At 52.8% G+C, this 26,056-nt stretch overlaps 1 protein-coding gene across 2 annotated transcripts in view; it reads right to left on the minus strand.

Annotated features, from left to right (window-relative positions):
* Positions 1 to 371: 371 nt before the first annotated feature.
* Positions 372 to 26,056, minus strand: part of LOC102448866 (PAS domain containing repressor 1) — a 100,297-nt gene continuing 74,612 nt past the window's right edge. The window contains exons 12-21 of one of the 2 annotated variants that reach the window (XM_075941106.2): positions 25,263 to 25,344; positions 20,709 to 20,832; positions 18,282 to 18,391; positions 16,569 to 16,655; positions 13,953 to 14,111; positions 9,768 to 9,980; positions 8,509 to 8,702; positions 7,349 to 7,441; positions 4,150 to 4,360; positions 372 to 3,042 (exon numbers count right to left, since the gene is read on the minus strand). In XM_075941106.2, coding sequence (XP_075797221.2) covers positions 2,872 to 3,042; positions 4,150 to 4,360; positions 7,349 to 7,441; positions 8,509 to 8,702; positions 9,768 to 9,980; positions 13,953 to 14,111; positions 16,569 to 16,655; positions 18,282 to 18,391; positions 20,709 to 20,832; positions 25,263 to 25,344 — 1,444 coding nt within the window. In that variant the 3' untranslated portion in view covers positions 372 to 2,871. The remainder of the gene's footprint in view (positions 3,043 to 4,149; positions 4,361 to 7,348; positions 7,442 to 8,508; positions 8,703 to 9,767; positions 9,981 to 13,952; positions 14,112 to 16,568; positions 16,656 to 18,281; positions 18,392 to 20,708; positions 20,833 to 25,262; positions 25,345 to 26,056) is intronic. The other variant, XM_075941108.2, reaches the window with a different exon arrangement.

Here is a 26,056-nt window from a genome sequence, read left to right on the forward strand (position 1 = left end):
CACAATGGGATAGACCACGGGGACTGGAAGGCTATCTCTACACTCCTGGCTTCTTGTGCCAGAAATATGCAAATGAGGCCAAGTGGGGCATATTGCCAAGCCTCATTTGCATACCTAATGAGCTGCCATTTTTGCAGAAGAGGCTCTTGCCCCAGAAGGAGCTGTCCACGAGCCCCTTCTTGCGCAACAAAAACCCTCCTGCACAACCCCGTTCTTCCCGCAAAGTAATCTGCGGAACGGCATTGAGCAGGAGGGTTTTTGTTGCGCAAGACGGGGCAGTGTAGCCAGCTCCTTCTGGCGCAAGAGCCTCTTCTGCAAAAATGGTGGCTCATTATGTATGCAAATGAGGCTTGGAGATCTGCTAAACTTCACCTCATTTGCATATTTCTGGCACAAGAAGCCCTGAGGGTAGACATAGCCGAAGGGACCTTGAGAGATCATTAAATCTAGTCTCCTGCCCTCATGGCTCATCCCTGACAGGTATCTGTCCAACCTGCTCTTAAATATCTCCAGAGATGGGGATTCCACAACCTCCCCAGGCAACTTATTCCAGTGTTTCACCACCTTGACAGTTTCTCCTAATGTCCAACCTAAACCTCCCTTGCTGCAATTTAAGCCCATTGCTGCGTGTTCTATCAGACGTTAAGGAGAATAATTTTTCTCCTTCCTCCTTGTAACACCCTTTTAGGTACTTGAAAGCTGCTCTTAAGTTCCCCTCTCGGTGGTCTCTCTTCTAAACGAAACAAGCCTCGCCCTTTCAGCCTTCCCTCATACTTTCCAGACTTTTAATCATTTTTGCACCCTCCCAAGCCATGCACGCACTTAACTCAATGGGCGTTGAGCATGCTCAGCCTCATCTACGCTCAGAGTCCACGGTGACGGTCTTGCCAGCAGGCACCCACTAGCCGTGTATGGGCAGAGCCCAAACACACCTGGGGCTGGAAACTAACAGGTATCTCTACATTCTTTGGAAAGGGGTTTTAAAAGGTCCAAAGGAACAGCCTAGCTCAGCCTCATGGCTGGATTGCACCAGCCACCAGTGGCAGAAAAAGTCCCGGGTTCCCTGGGCAATCCGCCTATGGCACAGGGATGCTAGACAGAGTTTCGCCAAGCCAGGGTGGGAGGAAGGACCTGGGAGGCGCTAGGCTCGGAGCATCCGGTGCCTGAACAACCTTTGGGTGCTGGCGTAAAGTAAAGCATTTCCACAGGGGCGCTAGTTTGGCAGACAAATGGCGACGTCCAGACCTTGTCCGAGCGCTGCTGAGCCTAGATCCCATGCAGGCTAGGACCTAGCACCACAATTTCAGCCTTGTCTGTTTCAACTCAGCTGGTATGCAGTGATCCTGGTGGAGGAGGGGTCCCAAAAGGGCCTAGACAGAGCAGCTTGACGGTGCGAGAGCGGCGAGACACGAAGCGTTCCCTAAACTCTGTTCCAAGCGCCAGCCTTGGGCACTTGTCTCCTTTATGGAAATATCCAAGTGTTGCCTCAGAAAGCTTGTAGTAATGGCCTAATGTCTTCAGCGTTTGGGGTCAAGCGTTACCTGAAATCTAACACCCAATTACTTAAATAAAACATTAAAAATTAAATATTCATTTTCCTTTGGAAAGACACAACCAGTAGGGACACGTTACTATACACCCACTGAGGAATATACATTTTGTCAGTTCATAAATATAAACATATAAAGTGACAATTTACAAAAATACAATTTATTGCTAACCCTATGGGCTTGGAATACCACTTGCGTCATAGTTTGTATAAATTTCAGCTTGGCCACATTGAAGTTGCAAAACCACAAAGTTTGCCTTCATCTGCTTTTTCAGGGGTCAAGAAATACGTACCGCAAGGTCTCCTGGGACCGGTTCTGTACCCCCTGAAAAATACTTGGCTACGTTGGGAATAAAAGCATGTCATAGTATCTGCCATTTTAAAACCCAAATGACACCTGTATCTTATTAACGGTGACGTGAGCCGGTATACAACAGTAAGAAAGTTAGGCCAGACTGGTGTCCCAGAAATTAGCAGCATTACCTAGTCATCTGAAAAAACCAATTACAGGATTGAGGTATGGGGGGATGGGAAGGAAAACAAAAGCCACAATTAACCTACTGCAACCAAACGAATTATGTACACACTAAGGAAACAGGATTCTGCTGATTCTTACAGGTTTTTCGTGTTCCAAACACTGGTCTTCAATTCACAGTGAATTTCAGCAAAATGTAAAAGGAGCAACAATGTCCGGCATTGAAAATATTTGCTCAGTTGCAAAGTGCTCTTTGCCCTGAGCTGATTAATAACAAGCCTGCAGCTAGAAACTCGCCGTGCAGGCCAAAGGAATTACAATGCTGCACGGAGCGAGGACATATGGCTTAGTGACCAATAACCACAGCCACGTCGGAGGGAAGTCTTCTGCGATCATTTTCCTACCCACGTCGACCATGTTGCTCAGCAAGTGTCGCTGCCTTTGCTGATTGGCGGGCAGGAGGTTCGCAACCAATTCTTGCGGCTCTGATTTTCGCCTCCCAAGCCGTGTAGCACTTACTAGCCCCTGGTGACAGGCGGTACGTGAACAGGGCTTCGAGCCCTGTGTTGAGTCAAATGGTCCTGTGGCTTCACTGAATCCAGCCTTTGCTTTGATGCTGTCACTGTGCAGCATCAAGGACTGACTACGGCTAAATGGTAATCAACAAGCTGCCCGTACGCAGCACCCGCGGGGATCGTCCTCGACGCGGCCACGTTTCCCGCTGGGCCAAACCTCTCTCCTCTGGCCCGTGAACAGGGCCTTCTCTCCGGGCCCCTCGCCGCCTTTCCCCTCATGCCTGCTCAGCTCAGCAGCTGCGACTCATCACCTCCTCTTCGTGCCCTGGCTTTCACGGCAGCTGCATTTCAGGCAGGTCCTGTAAGTTGCAGGCCTGACCCTGCGGCGGGAGGCTCTGTTGCTGGGGATGGAGGAAGTAGCCCATGACGTTCTGCGGCGGGAGATGAGAGGGCTGGAAAAGACGCTGATTCTGACTCCCCTGGACCGGCTCGGGGGCTTGCATCTGGCCAAAGAAATGTGATACAATCAGCCGTGCTGCCAAACACACGCAGGGCTAGCTTGCTCTGCTGGGTCAACGCGCGGCTCTGGAGAGGCCGGGGCTAGCTGAGGCTCGCCCAGGAACGTACAGCACAGTCCAGGAGCAAAATACAGATGCCGGTCTTTTCCCCGAAGGGCCTGGGCGTTCATCTGGGTGCTCCCAAGTTATCTGCAGTCCTTAAAGCACGGACCCTCCCGTAGCCAGTCTGGGGGGGGGGGGGGGGGGGGAGTTTTACTGTCGCTAAACTCCCAGGGACGCGCATGGGAAGGGGCCAGTCTGGGTGAGTGCGACTGTCTAGAAGCCTCCACAGCACCTGCATGCTCTTTATCCTCCCGTGAGGAGCAACGGCTGGGACATCCACCCAGCGCCCATCCCCTCTGAGCTCAGCTGGGTTCCCTGGGGCGCAGCCGTGCTGCCTCGCACAGTACGCCTCTGCAGCGTGGCCCGGCGGTGGGGCATGCTCAACCACGGCTAACGGTAACGGTTGTGCAAGTAGCCATCGCACGTGGGCAGAGACCAAACGCACCCCGGGTGGGACAGTAACGCGCTTTCCCTTTGGACGCGCAGGCCTTCATGGGCTGATCGTTTTTGAATATGTTGACTGTCTAAGGCCGGGGGTAGGTGTGTACTGGTACAGTGGGGATGGGGGTCATGTAAGTAGATAAGACCGACAGATTCCAGCCAGGGAGACGCCATTCCTTCTCAACCAGCGGTGGAGAATAAGGGGCGTGTGCGCCGGACGTGGTTGCCAGGGTTAGCCTTGATGTGCTTTATTTACCTGTGCATCCGCAGGTACAGCCGCCGGCAGTCCCCGTTGGCCATGGATCACCCTTTCCGGCCCATGGGAGCTGCAGGAAGTGGCATGGACCGAAACACCACCTCCTGCAGCTCCCATTGGCTGGAATGGTGATCCGCGGCCAATGGGAGCTGCGAGCCAACGTCCACGCAGGTAAATCAAGTATGTGGCAACCTGCCAGGCGCTAAGCCTGGTGAACCGTGTCCGGCTGGCTTATTGCCCACCCCTGTTCTGATCTCTGAGTGACACTTCCAAACCCCGCCCACAGACGCTACCTGCAGGTAGAGATGATGTTGCTGAACCGGCTGTTGAGGTGGCCATTGGTGGAGATGAACGGGAGGCTGCGTCTGGTGGGAAGTGAAGTTGGCCTGTGGAATCATCACCGAAGGGGTGAATACGGGAGAAGGAGCCGGAACCCTGACTGTGCTACATGTAATCGGCTGCATCTGCAAAGGAGGAGGCAGCATCTGCTGTTCTGGAACAAAGCTGGAAACGGGAGGAAAATAAAACACTACTAGATGATAAACGGTGACTCAGCATGACACCGCCGCGCCCGAGAACGGCTCGGATCAAACACACCACGACGTCCTTCGCGACGCCAAAGGCGCTCTGGGAAAACGGCCCGGGAAATGTACCAGGCGCACCGCAAAAATCTCGCCCGTCCTTTATCGGCGTGATGACGCGGCCAGTGGCATTCCACACGAGGGGCGGATGTGGAGAAGCTGAAGGCTTTGCTGGTTGTTCCCCGCCCCCGAAACCAGGAGCCTCGTGACCAGGGCGGCGGGCGTGAGAGGCAAGGGAAGGGGTTGCCTTCCCAAATTGCCAGCTGTGGTCCCGCCTGCACTCCGCCCCCAGCGTCTGTGCTGTGCTGAGCTGGAGGAGTGAGCCCTGCATGTGCTCCGGGGCAGGAGAGAGGGGATGCCTGCCCTCCCTGTGCTCTAGGGCCGGGGAGGCTCACGCAGGAGGCTGGAGGCCTGCCCCAGCACTGGGGAGTAGGCCTGGGTCCTGTGGGGGCTCGGGGAGAAGGGGTGGGGATGGAGGCTTCCCTCCCTTAGCTTCACTCACCAGCTTCAGCCATTCACAGATTCCAAGACCAGATGGGACCGGTGTGCTCATGTGCTCACCTGTGTCGCGCAGGCCCCAGAACGGCCCCAAATAATCCCCAGGGCCGCTCGAGTGGGAAAAGATCCCGTCAGCGATGGAGAATCCGCTCTGACCCTGGGTAAACTGTGCCTACGGCTGAGCCATCCGGATGGATCACAGATGTTCCAGGACCGGAGTCCCAGTGGAGGGCTGCTGACTGGGCTGCCTGGCTTAGCAGGGAAGGTGATGGGAGGAGACTGGCAGGGCAGCAGTCCAGGGCTGGGCGGGAGGCTGGTAGCAGGGGGGCCAGATACGACCTCCCCTGGTCCAGCAAAATCCCTCATCCGGGACCAGTCAGGTCCCGAGGGTGCCAGACCAGGGAGGTCCAACCTGTACTCTCCTTTAAAAATGCAGCCATATTTCCTATGTAGATGTGTCTAGCATTCAACTCCCAGCCAGTGGACGGTGTCAGACCTTTCCCTGCTAGACTGAAGAGCCAATTATTAAATGTTTGTCCTTTTTAGCCTGTCATCAGTCCCCCCTTCACCTTCTCTTTAAGCTCAATAAACAGCTCTTTGATCAATGAAACAACCCCAGCTGTTGGTGTCCTTAGACCAGTGGTCCCCAACCTTTAGAGGCTTCTGGGCGCCCGGGGGTGGGGCCACTCACGTGCTGGGCGCTTGGGGGCGGGGCTGCACCTCCGGGGGCACGCCAGGGGGCGGGGATGCCCTTGCACCCAGCGCCGGCATGTGCCCTAGGGCCGGGGCTGGGGCCGCCCGAGCGCCTTGCGCCCAAGGCCGCCCAAGCGCCTTGTGCCGTGGGCCCAGGGCCGGCGCTGCCGCCCGAGCCGCGCGTCTGGGGCCGGCACCGGCACCACTCGAGCACAGTGCGCCCACATGTGCCCCGGGGATAGGGCCGTCCGAGCGCCGTGCACCCGGCGCCGGTGCGTGTCGCGCGCCTGGGGCCGGCGCCTCCCGTGCACCAGGGGCGGGCCGGTCCAGGTTGTCGGCGGGCGCGCACGAATGCCCCGGCGGGTGCCATGGCGCCCGTGGGCACCACATTGGGGACCACTGCCTTAGACTTTAAGCTCTTTGGGCAGGGCCCCCTACTTCGTTGTGTCAGTACAGTGCCTAGCACAACAGAGGTGGTATCTCTGGATGCTGCTGAAACAACCACAATGGATATAAGGGGAGAACACCAAACGTCAGCGCCAGCACCGCTCGGAAAGGTGTGCAGCTGCCGTAACGTGAGCTGGTGAGCACAGAACACAGCAAAGCAGTTACCTCCACCCGGGGGGCAGCCGTGGGGCAGCGTGAGTCTCTCTCTCACTCAGGCATACAGCCGGACAGGGAAGTTGTTTTATTTCCCGTGAAAATATCCGAACACCCATTTTTTTCTGTTTTCTTCAAAAACTGAATTTTGGGGAGGTTGGCAAAAACCCAAAACCTGACCCCTTGGGGGTTTGTGCATCTGAACGTGGAACACAGTCGCCCAGATTGCCCCAAATGTGCGATTTTGGTTTTCCACAAAAGCCTGAACAAGCTGGATGAGAACTGAAAAGCGCTTGGAAACATTTCTCTTTTGCGGAAGGGATGTTTTTCATTCAAAAAACAAAATCCCACTTTACTTTTTTGTTTCCACCAGCGCTAGTGACTTCTCTTTACCAATGATTTTTTTTCTAACCAACATTTTTGATCATTTCCATGGCCTGCAAAAGAGCCCCAAGAAGAGCTTGTGTAAGCTATACATCTAGGCTATGTCTACACTCGCGGCTTCTTGCACTAGTAATATGCAAATGAGGCTAAGCGTGGAATATCACCGAGCCTCATTTGCATACCTAATGAGCCACCATTTTTTTCAGAAGAGGCTCTTGCGCAAGAAGGAGCATCTACACTACCCCTTCTTGCACAAGAAAACCCCTCTTGCGCAATACCGTTCTTCCTGAAACGTAATAGATATAACGGCATTGCGCAAGAGGGTTTTTCTTGCGCAAGAAGGGGCAGTGTAAACGCTACGTCTTGCGCAAGAGCCTCTTCTGAAAAAAATGGCTCATTAGGTATGCAAATGAGGCTCGGCGATATTCCACGCTTAGCCTCATTTGCATATTACTCACGCAAGAAGCCGCGAGTGTAGACATAGCTCTAGTGTGGGTCACGGTCTCATGTAGTGGCCCTTAGACCATGTATAGTGAGAGATAAGAACAAGGGAGCTCTACAGCCTAAGCTGAGAGCCAGCTGGATTTATAGTGCAAGCTGTAGAGGCTCCTACACTAAGCTCCAGAGTTCCCAGGTTCAAATCTGCTCGGTGGAGGTTACGCTTACCCATGCACAAAACCTCTGAAGAGAAACCTCACAGCTGAGCTACTGTAGGAGTATAACAGGGAAGGCTTACTTTGCTTGCTGGTGGCCGGCACTGTTTTGTGATGACTGGTTACTGCCAGTCGCACTGGACATCAGGGTCTGCACGGGCTGATCCAACAACATTCTGTGGAAGAATGAAAACATGACACAGTCAGAAAAGGGACTTTGTTTTCCTTAGGGTCAGATTTTTCACAGTCAATCTCTAGTATCCTATCCCCATAAAATCTGGGCAGAAGCACTCGAACCGTCTCATTCCGCCAAAGATCATGGACCTGAATGCTTGTGCGTGTCTAATACAAGGTCACAATTTTGCCACCTGCTCTAAAGAGACTCTCGCGCCGAGTTGAAATGTCTAAGCCTCTCAGATCCCAAAGGTTAACAGGTCTCGTTAACACTCTAACGTCCCTCCCTCGTGCAAATTAAGGCTCTTGTGCTTTCTTTTGCTTTGGACTCCTATGCACATTTTGCCTCTCGCCACAGAAGAGTTCCAGGTGTCTCACAAATGGCACCAAAAGTGAAAGCGTGTGCATGCTATTTTAGGAAGCCGGCTTGGGTGGTGATGGGCTGGATTGGAAAAGTGAATGACCGATAACAACATTAGGGGGCCGACTTCCGTCCTGGATGATATGGGAATTTGACCGTAACATGTTCAATGATCTAATGGCTGTCACACGACTATTTTTTTTCAAATGGCCCCATCTTGCCAGCACTTTTTAGGCTGATCCTGAGATAACCCTTCACATAACCAATGTCTGCTGAGATGTCAAGCGAGTTCTGCATGCGGATGCTGAGCAGGGCTGCACCGAAAAGGGTGATTTCCATCTGGGCAGGAGAAAGGCTTTTCTGGAGTTCGTGGGCAACTAAAAGCAATCGCAGGACCGTGCTAGTTTTGCCTCAAGTTCAGCTCCCTCTGACGGCAGCAGGACGTATGGGCCGAAAAAGCTGTTAAGTTATATGGGACTAGCAAGGGCAGAAAAGGCCTCTGTGGTGACCAGAACACGCCCAGTGAAAACCCCGCTCTGTGGATGTCAACAGCTACCGCCACAAGGCGCGTCCCTGCTTCACGTGCATGCGGGAGGCATGGGCAATGCATTCGGCCTGACCGCCAAGCCCTCCCGGCTGCCCAGCCTAGCGCCCAAGGCGCTTTTCCTCCCACTCAGCCCTCGGCAGGCTCAAGCGCCGCATTCCTACCGTAAACTCCTATCCGGGCTGTAGTCAGACGGTGGCTGCCTTTCGCCCATTTCGGCGGGCAGCGGGGCGGCCCCAGCGAGGGCGTGCGTTTGGGAGAACACCATGGGGCTGTTGTAGAGGGGCATTGAAATGCTGGTCTGCACCGGCAGACACGCTTGGCTGCCTCGCAGGGCTTGCTGCTGCTGCTGCTGCACCTGCGACATACAACATGGCCCCTTGTTAGGCAACGCGATTCCGTGGCCCCACCTGTACCGCGCAGTCAGAGAGCAGCGTCTGGTGGGAATGACACTGCCCGCTCCCAGAATACAACAGCGGCGCTGTGTGTGTGTGCGTGGGTGCCACCCGCACCGCTACAAACAGTGACCCCCTCAGGGCCGTTTGCCAGGGGCCGGGCGACTTTGCTGTAAAACTGAGCTGTCTTTTCAGAAGCAGCCAACGTAACAGCACAGGGCTGATGGGGGCGCTCGTGTGAGATGGTGCCAGAAAAATTGGGAGGCCCCACTACTGGAGTCTTAGACGTCTAAGCTGATGCCTTCAGTTAGAGCTGGGTACCCCCCATGGATCACTAAGCAGGCCCATATGTAGGAATTTCTGTGGGAGAGGGACGCAAGCTGTGAGTGGGGCTGGTGGCTGCCCTGACGCTGTGACCCAGCCCTGCCCCCAGCCTTGCTCCTGGGGAAGGACGGGAGAATCAGCCCTAGCTGGCTGGAGCACGGGGGAGAGAGGCTGGGGCAATGTGTCACCCCTGCCTTCCCCACGCTGAGCAGAGCATGGGGGAGAGAGGCTGGGGCAATGTGTCACCCCTGCCTTCCCCACGCTGAGCAGAGCATGGGGGAGAGCAGCTGGGGCAACGTGCCACCCCCTGCCTTCCCCAGGCTGGCTGGACTCAGTGGCGCGAGGGACCATGAAGGACTCTGAGGGGGAGGGGTGCACCCACGCCCCGCGTACAGGCCTGCTAAGCGACTCCAGATACGCGCGGCACTAGCTGAGCGCGGAACTGGCGTCACGGGACCAAATCGCGCTTCCTCCCGCACTACAGCATGGAACCTGGCCTCAGACGGCAAAAGGAGAATTGTGCTCGTTAGTGGAGGGGGGGGGGTGTAAAGCAGCGGGAGGCCTATGGCCCAGCTCTGCCGCCATGTCAGGTGGAGTTGCCCTAGGGATGGCTCTGTCCCTAAATGAGCCAAGACCCAATAATGACAAGAGCCATTGATAACGACCATTCGCTGGCTACTGAGGAAAACCAAGGAGTTAGCCACCTGGGAGGACGTGACCGACGGTTCCCTGAGGAATTGATGTGGTGACGGTAAGTGGGGGGAACTGTAGTGTTTGGATCCCATAAGGCCCTGTGGCTGAGACTTCTTGGCGGTCGTCTGCCTGGTCACCCCGGGCTGCTGCGCTTGAGACGGCCGCCTTGGGCTGTGCGGCTGTACGTTGTTAAAGACTACGGGCATAGGCTGTTGCATCAACATCTGTAGGAAAGAGACAGGTGAGCGGGTACAGCGGCTTCGGTGTTTGAATGCATCGCCCTGCCGGCCCCCCCACGAGCGCTAGTGCAACGCACGGGATGGCTAGTGCCAACGACCGTGTTCCCAAGGCTCCGTTGCATAGATACATTAATGTCAGGTATAGGGGAGTCCCTATTCCCAGTAAAACGAGAGCCTTTGCCAGCAATGTGGTATTGGCCTACCGACTGTTTCACCTTGCCAGGGGGACAAGCTTTTGTGACACAGTCGGAACCTGTGAGTGCCTAGAACACAACACGTACCGGGGGGAGGGGTGTATGCGTCAGTCAGAGACGGACTAAAGGAACACGGAGCCTCACATGGGCCAATTACAGTTCTACGCCCTCCAGAGGCTTTGGTGCATATGGCCATTTTCAGGCTCTGATACTAATAGTACTAGGGACAAGGCCACAGTTGCTGGTGGAAGTTGCTACATTCTGTAGCAGTGAAGTGGTGACTATCCAGAGCAGGTTATTAAGCATATTTGTTAGAAGAGGCTGACACAGGGGGTGCTGTCGTCATCATGAATAGGTCTGATTACAAACAGGAGGCTGCTTGATGACTCTCCCATACCTCGTTCTACGGGCCACTAATCTCTGATCCCACTGAAGAATACAAATAAACCCTATGCCATCGACTCCAGAAACTACCTAAAGAAGCACAGGAACAAAGCCTTTCTCAGCTATTGACTGATTTGTTTACCAGCCCTCCAGACCCTCCTCCATATCTGACTGAATCATTGGTGTTGGATACCCAGTTAGAATGATCGACTGTACTTTTCTCGCTTTCAACCTCTTTTCTACTGTGAGTATAGTGGACATCTAAAATACAAGTTCATGCCAATGAAAGCGCCTAGATACACCGTAAATCTGATCAACTTATAGTTTAGTCAAGGCCAGCTCTCAGTTGGTAAAAATGAATTATTTTTCAGTACATTGTAGACTTTTGTGTAAAAGGAGGAAATGGACAGAGTGACGCTTGTTCTAGTTGCACCAGAATGTGGTCTGATCAGTGACATATCCAACGCACGACTGAAACGCAAACTAATTAATCTATGCGGCAGGCGTGCTTTGGTGTCACAAAACAATTTCACACTGGGTGAGTTGCAGGTAGCTTTTTTTTTTTTTTTAAAGGGACGACAGGATAGTCTGTGGATGCCAAAAAAATTCCCATGTAAATCATTTCTGGAGAACATTTCTGGAGTTCAAGCATGCTCAGCTAGGCCATGTCGACACTACAGAGAAGATACAAGCTGCCACAGTCGATCTGCCGGGGTTCGAATCAGCGAGTCTAGTGAAGACCTGCCTGTTCAAACTGAGAGGGACCGGTAGTAGTCCTGTTCATCACGAGGAGTAAGGAAAGTCGATGCTCCTATCAACCTCCCTTTGTGTGCACAGCCTAAAACCACAATTTAAGTTGCGTATCTTAAGTCGACTTTCCCCGTTAGTGTAGACCAGGCCCTATTCCAGCATCACCAACCTCCGGCACTTGCTGTCACATGTTGGCTTGTCATTATTTTTAGTGTCGTATCTACTTGTTTGTTTCATGGCTTAATCAAATTGGTGAAGAGTGAGCATTGCCTTCTTTAGTGTCAGATTTGATTGGAACAGCCACCTCTCCTTAATTATAGGATGTTTCCGCTCTCCTGAAATTGGTAGTAGTTATGATGCACCTGCTATCACTAGCAGGGCATATCCTGTATAATATAATGAACAATATATGTCCTCTAATTCCTTAGGGAGGATTCGGGCCTGCTGCCTAACCCTATCGGCTGTGTCTAGACTGGCAAATTTTTCTGGAAAATCAGCCGCTTTTCCGGAAAAACTTGCCAGCTGTCTACACTGGCCACTTGAATTTCCGGAAAAGCACTGACGATCTCATGTAAGCCCCGATCGTGAAAATGGCGATCAGGGCTTTTTTGCAGAAAACTGCCTCTAGATTGGCCATGGACGCTTTTCCACAAAAAGTGCTTTTGCGGAAAAGCATCCTGCCAATCTAGACGCGCTTTTCCGAAAATGCTTTTAACGGAAAAGTTTTCCGTTAAAAGCATTTTCGGAAAATCATGCCAGTGTCGACGTAGCCATCCTGTTCAAATGCAACATTAAGAGAAAAGAGACAACCAACCTTTGCTAACCTCATCACATGAGAAAACCCTATTACCCGGCTTGCCAAATGAACATGGCAAGTAGACTGTAAGCATTCAGAGCCAGTGAACAGCATGCTACAGAACCCTTTCACTTGTGCTAAAAACGAGTCTCTTGGTTTATGGCATTGTGTGGCAGGTAAGGATACGGGGTCGGTGCGTGTGTGTGTTACTGCAGGATGAGTCTGTGCCAATGCTGCTTTTATTGCAACTCGAGGACATTTTATGCCATGGCCAGTGTGGAACACAAATTCTGTGTTTCCTCAAACAGCAAAGCATAGGCTGTTTCTCACCAGCGACTGTAGCTCTTCATCCTGTAATGAGCCACCGGGAGTGATTTTATTCTCACTGGAATAAAGTTCTCCACTCGCTGACCTTTAAAAGCGCATGCATTGATTTCTGTTGGAGGAAACCTGCCTGAGGTCTTAATGTCTAGAACCAACTACTGTAATTATTGAAATAGCCACTAGATGGTGCTTAATCATTAGCCACAAATGCACTAGCTAGCTATGTGTGGTACTTAAGTGATGTACAACAGACTTGAAGGTAGCACTGAGGGTACCCTGAGCAGCAGTGTCTCACAGCCTCCCTGGTTCCCACTGTAAATGTTGCGCTGTGTGGGGTGTTGCTTTTTTTAATCTTCTCCCTTCCCTCTTGCTCTCTGCTCCTTTCCCTCTGCAATCCTACGCGCCAGTCCCTGGCAAACTGGGCCTGTGTATTTCACATATAACAGTTGCACCCCGTGAGTAAGTGTTTTCAGAATACTCCGCACTTGATTATAATGTGTCACCAACTCACACACTGTGTCAGTCAACAGACATTATCCAGCAGCTGCCGAATCATAAAATACAATAAGATAGTGAACTGTGAATAACAGAAAATCAAATGTTCGCTTGTGCCCAACAGCCATATGGCATCCAGGTCCACCCCAATCCTATTAACCCGGTCAGTTTTCGCTGTCAATCTGCTACTGAGCTTCTACAGTCTAACCCGGTCATTAAAACTCTGCATGAATAGGTGACTTTTTAATGAGACTTAAACTTTTGGAATTTTTTTGATCCAAGCAATGACCCATTTGATACTTAAACAACAGGGGAGCAAAAACCCTCCGGCCCTGCTGTTACAAACACTAAGGCTGTGTCTAGACTGGCAAGTTTTTCCGCAAAATCATCTGATTTTGCGGAAAAACTTGTCAGCTGTCTACACTGGCCGCTTGAATTTCCGGAAAAGCACTGACGATCTCATGTAAGATCGTCAGTGCTTTTCCGGAAATACTGTGCTGCTCCCGTTTGGGCAAAAGTCTTTTTCTGAAAGACTTTTGCGCAAAAGGGCCAGTGTAAACAGCAGTGTTTTCCGTAAAAAAGCCCCGATCACGAAAATGTCGATCGGGGCTTTTTTGCGGAAAACCGCATCTAGATTGGCCACGGACGCTTTTCCACAAAAAGTGCTTTTGCGGAAAAGCATCCTGCCAATCTAGACGTGCTTTTCCGAAAATGCTTTTAACGGAAAACTTTTCTGTTAAAAGCATTTTCGGAAAATCATGACAGTGTAAACGTAGCCTAAATCTTCCTTTCTATTAGGAATTGCCAAAGTTCAACGGTTTAGGAATACGTTGCTGATGTAAACGGGGTTCATTTCTAATTCCCCCACCCCTTGTGGCTGGAAAGAAATGCCCCACTGCTCTCTTTTTCCTACCAATCTGGACCTTCCTGACTCGTAAGATAAAACCAAGTGATATGTGGGCTCAGGGAATCAGATTTGGAGGCTGGTGGGGCCACTGGAGGAGAGCCATGTACCTGCAGGTTGGAATCTTGCACTAGTTGGAGCTGCTCTTTGATCACATGGAGCTCTTCTTGCTGCGTCTTGATGTCGGCTTGCAATATGCGCGTCCTCTCCTCCAGCTGTTCTTTAAGCTGATGCATCATCCCTAACTGGGCTGGGAAGTGGTACACTGGCTGTGGAGAAGAGAAGCCACTTCCCGGTTAGCACTTCTGTTGTTAGCAGCCGGAGGAGCTAATACAGCTGCCGTTGACGGCAGAAAAGCCAACGCTCTGGCCGAGAACAGGCAGACTCTCAAAATATGGGAAGCGTCCCCGATGGAAAAGCCTTGAAAACTGATGTGTTGGGCACTTTTAAGCCGAGGACCTAACTGGTCTCATGCTAGAGTTACTCAAATGAGCATAAAATGCGGCATCACCCAGTGATGAGCTACATTTGGGTTGTAATTTTACTTGTCCTGAAAATTTATGAAGTTTCAGAGGTTCACCAAGTTAGTCTGTAACAGGATAAACTTAAAACACAACAAATAGTCTGGTAGCACTTTAAAGATTAACAAAACTTGTAGTTGGTACCATGAGCTTTCGTGGGCACAGCCCACTTCTTCAGATGTGGTGAATTAGGGAGCTGTCGACTCTTCCTATCAAAGGCTGTATCCCTAGGGACACTTTCTTGGTTTTACTTTGCTCTACTTCTTTCTTGCAGCAGTGAATGGCTAAATGGTAGGTGCTTGCTATGAAGGCGTTTTACTCTAAGGCTGTGTCTACATTGGCACCCCTTTCCGGAAAAGGGATGCTAATGTAGACTTCGGAATTGCAAATTCCGCAGGGGATTTAAATATCCCCCACGGCATTTGCATTTACATGGCTGCCGCTTTTTTCTGGCTTGGGGATAAGCCGGAGAAAAGTGCCAGTCTAGACGTGATTCTCCGGAAAATAAGCCCTTTTCCGGAGGATCTCTTATTCCTACTTTCAAGTAGGGCTTATTTTCCAGCGAATCACATCTAGACTGGCGCTTTTCTCCAGCTTATCCCCAAGCCTGAAAAAAGTGGACTTTTGTCGACAAAACTATACCTGTGTCCACACTGCATTTGAGTTATGTTGACATAACGTCGACAAAACTCAGCAGTTGTATGAGGAATAATGCCTTTTGTTGACAGAGTTCTGTCAACAGAAGGTGTTATTGTATCTACACTGTCCTTTGCGTCTACACTGTCATGTCGACAAAGCAGCTTGCTTTGTCAACAGAACTGGATGTAGTCTAGACGCTCTTTGTCGACAGAAGCTTTGTTGACAGTATCTGTTGACAAAACTTCTGTCGACAAAACCCTGTAGTCTAGACGTACCCAGAATGTTATTCTGAATGGACTACCAGCCTGATGCACCTCTCAGAAAAGTCAATGGAAATACTGACAAAGTCATGAGCCCCCTTATGTACAGGGCTGGGCAGCTACTCATAATCTGTTGCAGGGACAAGAGCACCAGGGTCCTCTCTGAGGCAGTGTTTCTTAACCTTTTTAAGAATACGGAACACCAAACTATTTTTTTATGTGGAACACTTGAGGTGTTTTTTGTTGAGCAAAAAAACAAAAAAAGAGCTGGGAAGTAACCAAAATGCTGTCGTGGCCCCTTTAATGGCCACGTGTCCCTCCCAAACTTCCATCAGGCACCGGGAAAAGCAGAAAAAACACACACAAACACCAAAGAAGTAACAAAAACAAACAAGTCGTCGTGGTACATTTGCAAGTTGCGCACAGAACCCCAGCGTTCCACAGAACACAGCTTAAGAAACGCTGCTCTAAGGAGCGCGGCAGCACGGTCCCGCAGCTGTTTAACAAGCCTCGCCTATTGGCTCAGGGCTCCGCTCACTGAGCTGCCTGGCTGTGGGAGGAGCACTTCTCCCTCTGCCACAGCAGCAGTTCCCTGCTGAGGACAGAGCAGCGAGACTCTCCCCAGGGGCCGTGTCCCTATGGACTGGGAGAGACTCATTGCTCGGTCCTCAGCAGGGAGCTGCTGCTGTCGTGGAGGGAGAAGTGTCCCTCCCTCAACCAGGTAGCTCCGTGGAACCCTGAGCCATTGGCAGGGCTCGTTATGCAGCTGAAGGGCCGTGCTGCCGCGCAGCTTGGAGGGAACCTGGAAGGGCTGTTCGAGGAAAGGTGGAAACAGGGCCCAGAGCAGGACGCTCGGAGTCACAATTTGGTCCCTGGGCTGCTTGTGGGGCAGGGCGAGTGCACACGGCTCCTTACTCCGGGGAAAGCCAGGATCTAGTCGTGACTGAGCGAGAGAAAAAGAAGGGATGCAAACAGCTGAACTAGGAGCATGTCAAATTCTGGCTTCTGACCCAAGTGGCATTCGCTCGTATCGTTCATGTCACGGCGCGCTCAAGAGCCATCATGGGAGGGGCCTGCACTTGCTGCTCCGATCGACACCACAGACACAGCTAAAATAACCGGGGAGAACGTTGCTGCTGGAACCAGACCAACGGTTTCCCGCTCTCAAAGCCGGGGGGGCCTCCAGCCATGAGGGGGAAGCACTGCTAACTCAAGCCAGCTGAGTCTCTTGGGCAAGGATTTCAGACCTCGCCTTATGCTGGCCAGGCCAGGGCTACCACGATGAGAACAAAGATAAACCACGTACCATCACTGCTTGCTGCGAGGGGACGGCCGGCTGGGCCATGTGATGCGGCGCATGATGCTCGGCAGGTGTCTGAGGAGTTACGAGGGCCTGGGAAAGAGAACAACGGTTTTAGACCTAACGTGGGGCCACGGGAGGAACTGAGTGCCAGATCCACTCCAGGAATGAGAGTGGATGCCCCCGGGATAACACAATCAAAGTGTCGGCGCTGGCCAGATGCCAGGGAAGAAATTCTCCCGTGGCCTGAGGAGAGGCCCTTCCTACCTTGCTGAATGTCTCGCGTTTCCGAGATCTTTTACTTCCTCAGGGCATGTCTACACTAGGAAGTGAGTTTGAAATAATAACCCCCGCAATAACTATTTTGAAATAGCGTGTCCACGCTACTGGGAAGCCTCGAAATTAGTCCAAGGCAGACTCCCTTAGGCTACGTCTAGACCGTGGTGTATTTACCAGAAGTACCAGTTCCACGTCTTTAAATATATTTCGAAATAATGGGTGGGCTAGTCCAGCATCCATGAGGGTTAAGGGACTTGTCGGAATTGCGCTTTATTTTGAAATTTCCCACAATGCCTGGGACAACTGGCTTCGCATGGTGTGGAGAGGGCCGATAAAGAAAAGTTATTTATTAGTTCCCTAAATAGAAGAACTAGAGGACACCAAATGAAATTAATGGGTAGCAGGTTTAAAACTAATAAAAGAAAGTTCTTCTTCACACAGCGTGTAGTCAACCTGTGGAACTCCTTGCCAGAGGAGGCTGTGAAGGCTAGGACTGTAACAGAGTTTAAAGAGAAGCTACATAATTTCATGGAGGTTAGGTCCATAAAAGGCTATTAGCCAGGGGATAAAATGGTGTCCTTGGCCTCTGTTTGTCAGAGGCTGGAGAGGGATGGCAGGAGACAAATCGCTTGATCATTGTCTTCAGTCCACCCTCTCTGGGGCACCTGGTGCTGGCCACTGTCAACAGACAGGCTACTGGGCTAGATGGACCTTTGTTCTGACCCAGTACGGCCGTTCTTATGTTCTTATGTCGGGGGAAGCAAAAATCAAGCGCAGGCACCACAAGGCCGGGTGTGTGCCTGCAGCGTCACCTCTCCTCCAGCGATAAAAGGGCCCGGGGCTCTCGGCCACTGATGCTGCTCTGGCCCTTTAAATTGCCGCCAGAGCCCCGCGTGGCGCAGTGCAGGTGGCTCTGAGGGCTGGGTGTGGGAGGCGTGGCACTGAGAACTGGCTGCCCTCACTCCATCCCGTCTGCCAGAGGCCCCGCCCCTTCCGGGGACCCGGAGCCAAGCCCCCCTCCCATTGCCTGGAGAAGTCTGTTACCAGCCCTGTGTCCAGGTGCTCAGCCAGTGGAGGGTCTGGGACAGCAAGGCCATTCCCCCGCCACCCTGGTCTGGGTCATACGGCTCCCGGAGTGACCCCAGGCCGTGGCTGCAGCCCGTGCTGCCGTGCTCCACAACCCTGCACCGCTGCTCCGCCGTGTCATCACAAGCATTGTGTCACCGTGTCATCACAACCACTGTGCGAGGGCCACGGGTGAGCCCAGCTCCTTGGGAGCCATAAGGGCAGTAGGACGCACCCGACCAGCTCGCTGGACTTCCTGTGCAAGCCAGGTCACCCGCCCTGCCCTGCCCCCTCCGCCTAACACGACCCCCCTCCCCACCCCTGTGGAAATGACGCCAAGCGCCGGCTGCAAAAGTCGCCCAGAGGGCTCGCTACCTGTGCGCTCCCACTTGAGGCCAGCCTCAGCGACGCCTTCTCCTGCTGGCCCCCGGGCGCGGACGGCCTGGTGGGAGTGCTGCCCTCCGTGTGCCGCATGGAGGAGGTGGCTGCAAAAGAGAAAGTTGCTTTCAGGGGAGGGACCAGCGCGAGGACTTCTGACGCGCCCGCCGAGCCTCACAAAGCAGGGAGAGGAGGCAGGGCAGCCCCAGCTGCTCCCTACCTGTGTCTCTGCTGGCACAACAGCCTGGACGGGGCAAAGAACGCGAGAGGGTAGCAAGGAAGGGCCACGTGCCACCCACGAGTCCCGCCACGCTGCCCAGGATCGCTCACCTGTTTTCTCCCCCCAAACAGTTCTGATGACAGCTCTTTATTGCTGCAGCCCCAGGGCCGGTCTTAGGCATCTGCTGATGCATGGGACCCCGCTGCATGTGGGGCACCAGCGGTGGTCCAAATTTAGTAGTGCCCTATGCCGTGTAGGTCTAGGGCCACCACTGGCTGCAGGCAACACCAGCTCTGACGGCCCCTGTCCCCCAGTTCCCATCACTTAAACTTAGCTCAGTGGGGGTGCTAAGTGCTGACCCAGGTGTAGCTCAGACTGGTCAAAGCCCTGACAGCTATCAGCACTTAGCCAGGAGTCAAGCTGCCCCAGGAGTCAAATGCGGGGGGAGCTTAAGGGGGAAATGTGTAGCTTTCTAGCTTTCCTGCTGAGACTCAGCCATGATAGTCATAGCTGAAATAACAAGATCGGGTAGTTTTATGACCTTTCTGAGACTGGCCTGAAAAAGTGCCTCAGTTTTATCCATTTCTGCAGAACCTGTGGAACTCCTTGCCGGAGGATGTGGTGAAGACGTGGGCTATGTCTACACTGCAGAGTTTTTGCACAAAACAGCTGTTTTTGCGCAAAAACGTGCAGAGCGTCCACACTACAAGCGCGTTCTTGTGCAAGAAAAAGTACAGTAAATCGTCAGAAGGCAGGGCTTTTTGTGCCAGAGTGATTTCTCTTTCTATGAGGAATAAGCCTTTTTGCGCAAGAGCTCTTGTGCAAAAAGGCACCTGTGGACAGGCAACAGGGGTTTCTTGTGCGAGAAAGCGCCCACACTACCATGGACGCTCTTGCACAAACGCGCATGGCAGTGTGGACGCACTCCTGAGCAAGAACTTTTTGCGCGAGATCTCTTGCACAAAAAGTTCTTGCGCAAGAAGCCTGCAGTGCAGACATAGCCTAGGACTTTAACAGGGTTCAAAAAAGAGCAAGATAGACTTTTTCAAGGAGGAAAAGCCGCAGCTGTTCAAATGCCAGCACTGGTCTACCTTTGAGTGCCTACAGTTAATACAGCACCCAGGGGAAATGCGCCAGTGGGGAATTTTAGGAGCAAATGTCTAGTGTAGAAACAGCTTAGGCTGGTCCCAATATCCCTTCTGCTCATTTAATAGTCAGCTCCGTTTCTGACCCTCCCCACAAGCCCGCCTGCTTGAGATCAGCACTTCCCTCCTTGCACTGCGTCCTCCTCTTGCTGCGCTGACTGGCTCGCCCCCAAACCGCAGCCCAAAGCCTCCTGCTTGGCTCAGGGACGGCGTGTCTTTCCAGTGCACCTGCCGCTGCAGGAACAAGGTGGCTTTGGAGGAGAAAGGCCGAGTACCAAGGCGGCCAAAACTCAGTGCCGCCTCCCTCCATTAACCCCTCTCACAAGCTCTTGGGCTCTGTCTGCCCAGCTTGAAAAGGAGATTTTACAGCATGCTAACCAAGGTGTGTTCAGACCTCCCATCCCACTGTCCGATCCCAGTGGAGACGAGGCACCGCACCTCCGGGAGGGCGCAAGGCCACGCGTTGTCCTACAAAGGAAACACCCCCTTTACCGGTGCCGACACCCCCTGGCACCTCCACCGTGGGTCAGTCCATTTAAAGGCGGGGTGCGGATGAGTCCTGGTGTCCAGTGGACCCCAAGGGGCAATTCTGGGTTCAAAGGGTGTGAGAGAACCGGCCCCTTGCGTGGTGTGTTAGGTCTCTCGCTCTCTATTTTAAACTCCCTAGCTGAGCTTTGAGGCATGGGGATGTTTTAAGTCGGGGGTGGGGAACCTTTTTGGGGGTCAGGGGCCACTGACCCACGGAAAAATCAGTCAGGGGCTGCACTCAAGTGAGAAACCCCCCCCCCCCCCCCCACAAAAAACAAACCAAACAAGCAAACACCCTCAGTGGTCCCTGACTGACACTCTCCTCACACACCAGAGCCTTGGAGGGCCCGAGCTAGTAGATTTGATGTGCTCCAGCCCCATGGGGAATGGCAGGCACTGGAGCGCCAGTATGGGCTCCCCCATGCTTGTGGGGAGCCCCAAACCTCAGGGCCGGGTTCCATGCTTTGGCCAGTCCGTGAGTACACCCCCCGGCCGACGCTGGGCTCTGCCAGTGCAGGCGAGGATACGTACAGGCCGAGTCGGAGAGGGCCGTGTGCGACGAGCGCCGGGAGCTCGGGGAGGATCTGGACACACCGTCCCCGCCGGTGTCTTGGTTGGCGCCGCATTGCCGGATGTCTATGTAACTGTTGTGACTCTGCAGTGAAGAGAACACAGGCAGCAACAGCTTCAAACGCACGAGCACACAGAGCCCCCTGGCGGCGCGGTCCTGGCGCTTTCCCAGACAGAAAGGGCGTTTGGTTCGGACAGGGCCACGACCGCCACTGAAATACTAATTTTGGGGACTGGAAACAACCCGCAGCTTGCCCGTGGGAGCTCCTGGGACGGCTCCCTCGGGGATGTCTTCGCGGCCCCCTGAGGTGTGACAAACCGGAGCTAGTTTTACAGCTAAAAGCCCCGCTCAGACGGGGCAGCCCAGTCGTCAGCGTGGGCTCGTGAGGGGGATACGTACCCTGGCGTGCCGGGCCGGACTGCAGTGCGACACCCGGGTGGCCCTAAGCGTTAGGCCTGCGGGGTTAAAACAGCGGGCCCGCTTGGAGAGGTGACCCTCACCTCGCCGTAAGGACGGGGCTCTTTGCTGGGCACGCCGACTGCCTGTGCATGGCCCAACGCCCCCACGTGCACACACCCTTTCCTGCTGTCACCTCCCCAGCACCCCCACCCGTCTCAGACTTCGGGAGGATGCAGGTTCCAATCAGACGGACCCACCCCAAACTCCTGGAGCCACATGGGCTCCACTGCCACAGCCCCTGGGCTTCTTCCCGGAGGCCGGCTCCTACTTACAGCCAACGTCCCCCCCGCTGGAAGGGAGGAACCTTTCCCCGGTCGGACCCGTCACGCCTTCATCCTCAGCCCCGGCTCCAGTGTGGCGAAGAGGGAAACACCGCACCAGCCCCCTGCCTAGTATTGTGTATGTGTGAGGCCAGGGGCAGAGTGGCTTTGTGGATAGGATGTTGGCTGGGACGTAAGCTCAGCGCCCCCCTCCGCCTGCGCTGGGTGACTGTGGCATCTCTCCTTGACTGGACTCGGCACTCCCTTTTCTCTGTTTACACTAGGCGCTAAGGCTAATCTAGACTGCCAGCCTCTTGCAAAAAAGAGCGTCTAGACTGCAACCAGTACTTTGGAAAAAGCAAGCCGCCTTTTCGAAAGAGCACCCGGACGCTCTCTTTTGAAAAAGCACGGTTTGCATTCCATAGTGCCTTTTTTCGGAAAAAAGGCGTTCTTCCTCGTAAAACGAGGTTTTCCACGGGCGAAAAAACTGCCGCATTCTTTCGATTTAATTTCGAAAGAATGCGGCAGCAGTCTAGACGCAGGCCACTTTTTTCGGAAAAAACCCTGTAGTCTAGACACATCCTGAGAGGCAGGGCCTGTCTCTTCCCAGGTGTGTCGACAGTGCTGGGCAGTATAGAGGCCTCTAGACATCCCGGTAACACAGATCAAACTTAAACCGCAGCAAGTAGTCCTGCAGCACCAGAGAGACTGACAAAAAACATAGGTGGTATCATGAGCTTTTGTGGGCACAGCCCTTCTCCAGATGAATGGAGTAAAGGGGTCCAGGTTTCAGATAAATAGCAGAGGGTATGTCTACACTACCCCCCTAGTTCAAACTAGGGGGGTAGTGTAGACATACCCAGAGAAAGAGAGAGGAGTGGGGAGGGAAAGAGAAGGGAAAAAATGGAGAAAAAATCTTGTCAATTAGAGAGGCTGTGCTAATGAGGCTAATAGAGCGGGCTCTAAGTATTCTAAGTACCCAGTGCGTAGCCTTTTATGTCATTAGGATGTGGAAAGTAGAGGCCTATCCAGGTCAGGTCTCTGTTTGAACCTCTATTCAAGGTGTCAGACTTGTAAGTGAAACCCAGTTCTGTAGTTTCTCTCTCCAGGGGCCTTTTGAAATTGCTCTGCCATAATACAGACACTTTTCGATCCAGGAGTGAGTGCCCAGGAAGCTGAAATGTTCCCCAACAGGTTTCTGTGTGTTACCCTTTCGAGTGTCTGTGTCCATTAATCCTGTGTCACAGACTGTCCGGCTTGGCCAATGAGGCAGGCGCAGCTGGCTGGCTGGAAAGGGGAAAGATCCCCTTGCTGCAGATGTGGTGGAAGGGGGATGGGAGGAGACACAGACAGACAGGCCGGGACCTCGGTCACAGCGTGTGTAATGAATGCCAGCTGGCGCGGGAGCTCAATGGAGCCATTCTCACGTCTGAGGGCGGTGGGGTCTGGCAAAACGCTTGGAGAGGGGACTGGTCTTATCCCCTCCCTCCACACCATCGGGGCAGGCCTTGCACCACGGAGCCAGCCAGCAGACTGCATGTGTACACTGATGACAAAGCCGCCCTCCTCTCATGCAACGGGACGGCCTCGTCGTCCCCACACTCCGTTTGCCAGCCTTCCATGCCCACCCAGGCAGCGACTCACGCCAACCGCCCGCCCCCCTCCCCTCCGAACGAGCGGCTTCCCCTTCTATCATCCCGCCGGCCGGCCAGGTCCAAGTCAAGGCCTGAGTGGTAATGTCGTGGCAACCAACAGGGATAGGAAAGAAAACGAGGACAGCAGGGCCACAGAGGGCAGACCCACTGGTAGGGAGTGGGAACAGGGCCCGCTACATTGCTGCCGGAGCCCCATGTGGTGTACTCAGGGCAGCACTAACGGCTGGGGGGCAGGCAGCCCCGTCCCTTTCCTGAGGCCCCGCCCCTTCCCAGAGGCCCCGCCTCTTCCCAATGCCCCGCCCCTTCCACGAGCACAGAGCCACCCCTCCCCCCCACACTCTGCCCAGGGACCCAGCGATTCTGTCAGCTTCCTGCCAGCGGGTCCACAAGAGCTGTTTAGTGCAATGAGTGTTTGCGTGAATGCAACAGAGGCGCTTTAAGACAGTAAAACTATCCCCCACACACCCTGGCCCCTAACAAATCTAAATCGTCTCCACACAGTACTCAGCAAGCCGAGCCACTGTGCCCCAGCCCGCTGCCATATAAAATAAGGACCCCATTAAAGGTTTATGATGATAGAACCAGCTCCGCCCCTTGTCTCCACCCCGCACCTCCCTTGAAACGGCTTCTCGACAGTAATATCTGCCGCGCTATAAAGCCACTGGATGGATTGCCCCATTGCTTATATGACGAGCCACTTGCTATGCCCTTTGCAGCGTCTGGGTTTGAAGTTATTCGGGGGCTACACTGAAATGACCCTGTTGGCTGAGCATGAGTGACGCTGCCAGATTGAGCCAAACAACGGACATTATTCCTGATCACGGCTCTGCCGCCCTCTGCAGCCTCCCCAACCTGGCAAACGTAGCTGAAACCGGAACCCTCCCCCACATAAAGCATTCTTCCCCCTTTGCTTCCTTTCTTTGATTACTCCGGGTGAGTCAGCCTAGCAGAAGCAAACCTTGTGGTAGTGCTCTGTAGTTAGCAGTTGTACGAGAGTGGCGTCGGCAGCCAGTACATCATTTACGGTCGAGCTTACACTTCATTCTGCTCGCCGTAAAACAGCGTCTTTTCGTCTATTGAACTGAGGTGGTTTTGCGATCTAATTCGGGTAAAGGTCTCAGACAAAGTGGGAGATGTGACCTAGCACTGTAAGAACGATGCAATTAGTGAGACGGTATTGTTACATTTTAGTGCAATGCAGTGTTCAAATCCTGCAGGAGGGTTTATAGATAAAGGACTCGATGGGTTGCAGGCTGAGGTGAGGAAAGGGAAACAAGGAGGATGTGGTCCATATGTTTTTCTAACATTAACAAGCTCCTTGTATTCGTTCCCTTCAGGATGCACTTTTACCTGCCTGGTCACTCAGTCATGGATTTAAGAAGCCATTCTTCTACAAAGGAATTTCACTAACCAATTAGGATATGGCTAGACTGTGGGGGAGGGGGGTTTCGGGATACCAGAGGTAGCCCAAAAAAACCCCGCCACATCCAGGGAACGCGGTTGCTCTTCTGCTTCTTTTTGCGGAAGAGCAAATGTGCTCTTTTGGAAGTCCCTGTATTCCTTGTTCTACAAGGAAGTAGGGGGCTTTCGAAAGAGGATTTTTTTCCGAAACCTGGGTCTAGCCAGGCTGAATTTCGGAAAAGCCTCTTCTGACAAAAGTATTGGAAAAAGATATACAAAACGCGAAGTGCATTTTGCGTATCTTTTTCTGACAGATCCTTGCAGTCTAGCCATACCCTGACAGAGAGTCTGCAGAACTGGAATGTATCTACAGATTGGACACACTTACTCTAGGCCTAAACAAAGTCCTTAGCTGGATTGTAATGTTGGAGCATTACAAAGCCAAATTCTCCTGCCATTAACATTTCCATTTCCACATCAAAAGTTATTTGTGGGTCAAGTCCAGCCTACTTTATTAGCCTCATTAACACAGGTCCTACAATTGACAGGTACTTCTTCGGCTGTTATATATATCTCCTGGTTTCTGTTACTCCCACTCCTATTCATCTGAGGAAGTGGGTTTTGCCCACAAATGCTCATGAGTCTATATATTTTAGTTAGTCTCTAAGGTGCCACAGGACCACTCGTTGTTTTTAAAGTTACAGACTAACACAGCTGCCCCTTTGAGACTTTTTTTTACCTTCAAAGAAGAAGATGCCAGTTCAATTGATGACTCCTCAAGGCCAAGATCTCTCCTCCTTTCCGCTCGAACCTCTGCATAACTACATTAAAAAAGAGACAGAGCTTTAGAACAAAATTCTTTTTGCCTGTTGGAAGTGAAGAGCAGGCTGTGAAATGAATACGGGGATTGCTTCCTTAATGATAGCTAAGCCGATACACAGTTCTCTAAGGCCGTGTCCAGACTCAGAGTAGCCTTTTCCCGAAAAAACTTCCCCTGCGTCCAGACTCAAGCCGCGTTCTTTCGAAATTATTTCGAAAGAATGCGGCTTTTCTTTCGACGGTAAACCTCGTTTCACGAGGAAGAACGCCTTCTTTCGAAAGTTCTCTTTCGAAAGAAGGCGTTCTTCAATGTAAATAGGGCTTCTTCAAAAGAGAGCATCCAGACTCGCTGGGTGCTCTCTTTCGAAAAAGCGGATTGCTCTTTCGAAAGATCCGCCTGCAGTCTAGACGCGATCTTTCGAAAGAGGCTCTTTCGAAAGATGCTTTCGAAAGAGCCTCTTTCGAAAGAAGCCTGCAGTCTAGACATAGCCTAAGGGCCTCTCATGTTGGACCCTCTGCTTTACAGACACACAATCCTGCGTGGACACAAGGTACAGTCGTCTACAGTCTAACTGCCAATTTAGAGGTGCACCTGTCCCGTTGGCACGGGCAGAACTGCAGAGCAGACGCAAGAAACGGCACATGTGACCCGGGGCACCAACTGACAAGCTGGTTTGTAAGTTCGGGCCAGGGCTGGCCCACAACATTTTGGCA

Source organism: Pelodiscus sinensis, chromosome 13, assembly GCF_052426305.1.
Source record: "Pelodiscus sinensis isolate ZL-2025 chromosome 13, ASM5242630v1, whole genome shotgun sequence".
In the NCBI taxonomy this organism is placed as follows: domain Eukaryota; kingdom Metazoa; phylum Chordata; order Testudines; family Trionychidae; genus Pelodiscus; species Pelodiscus sinensis.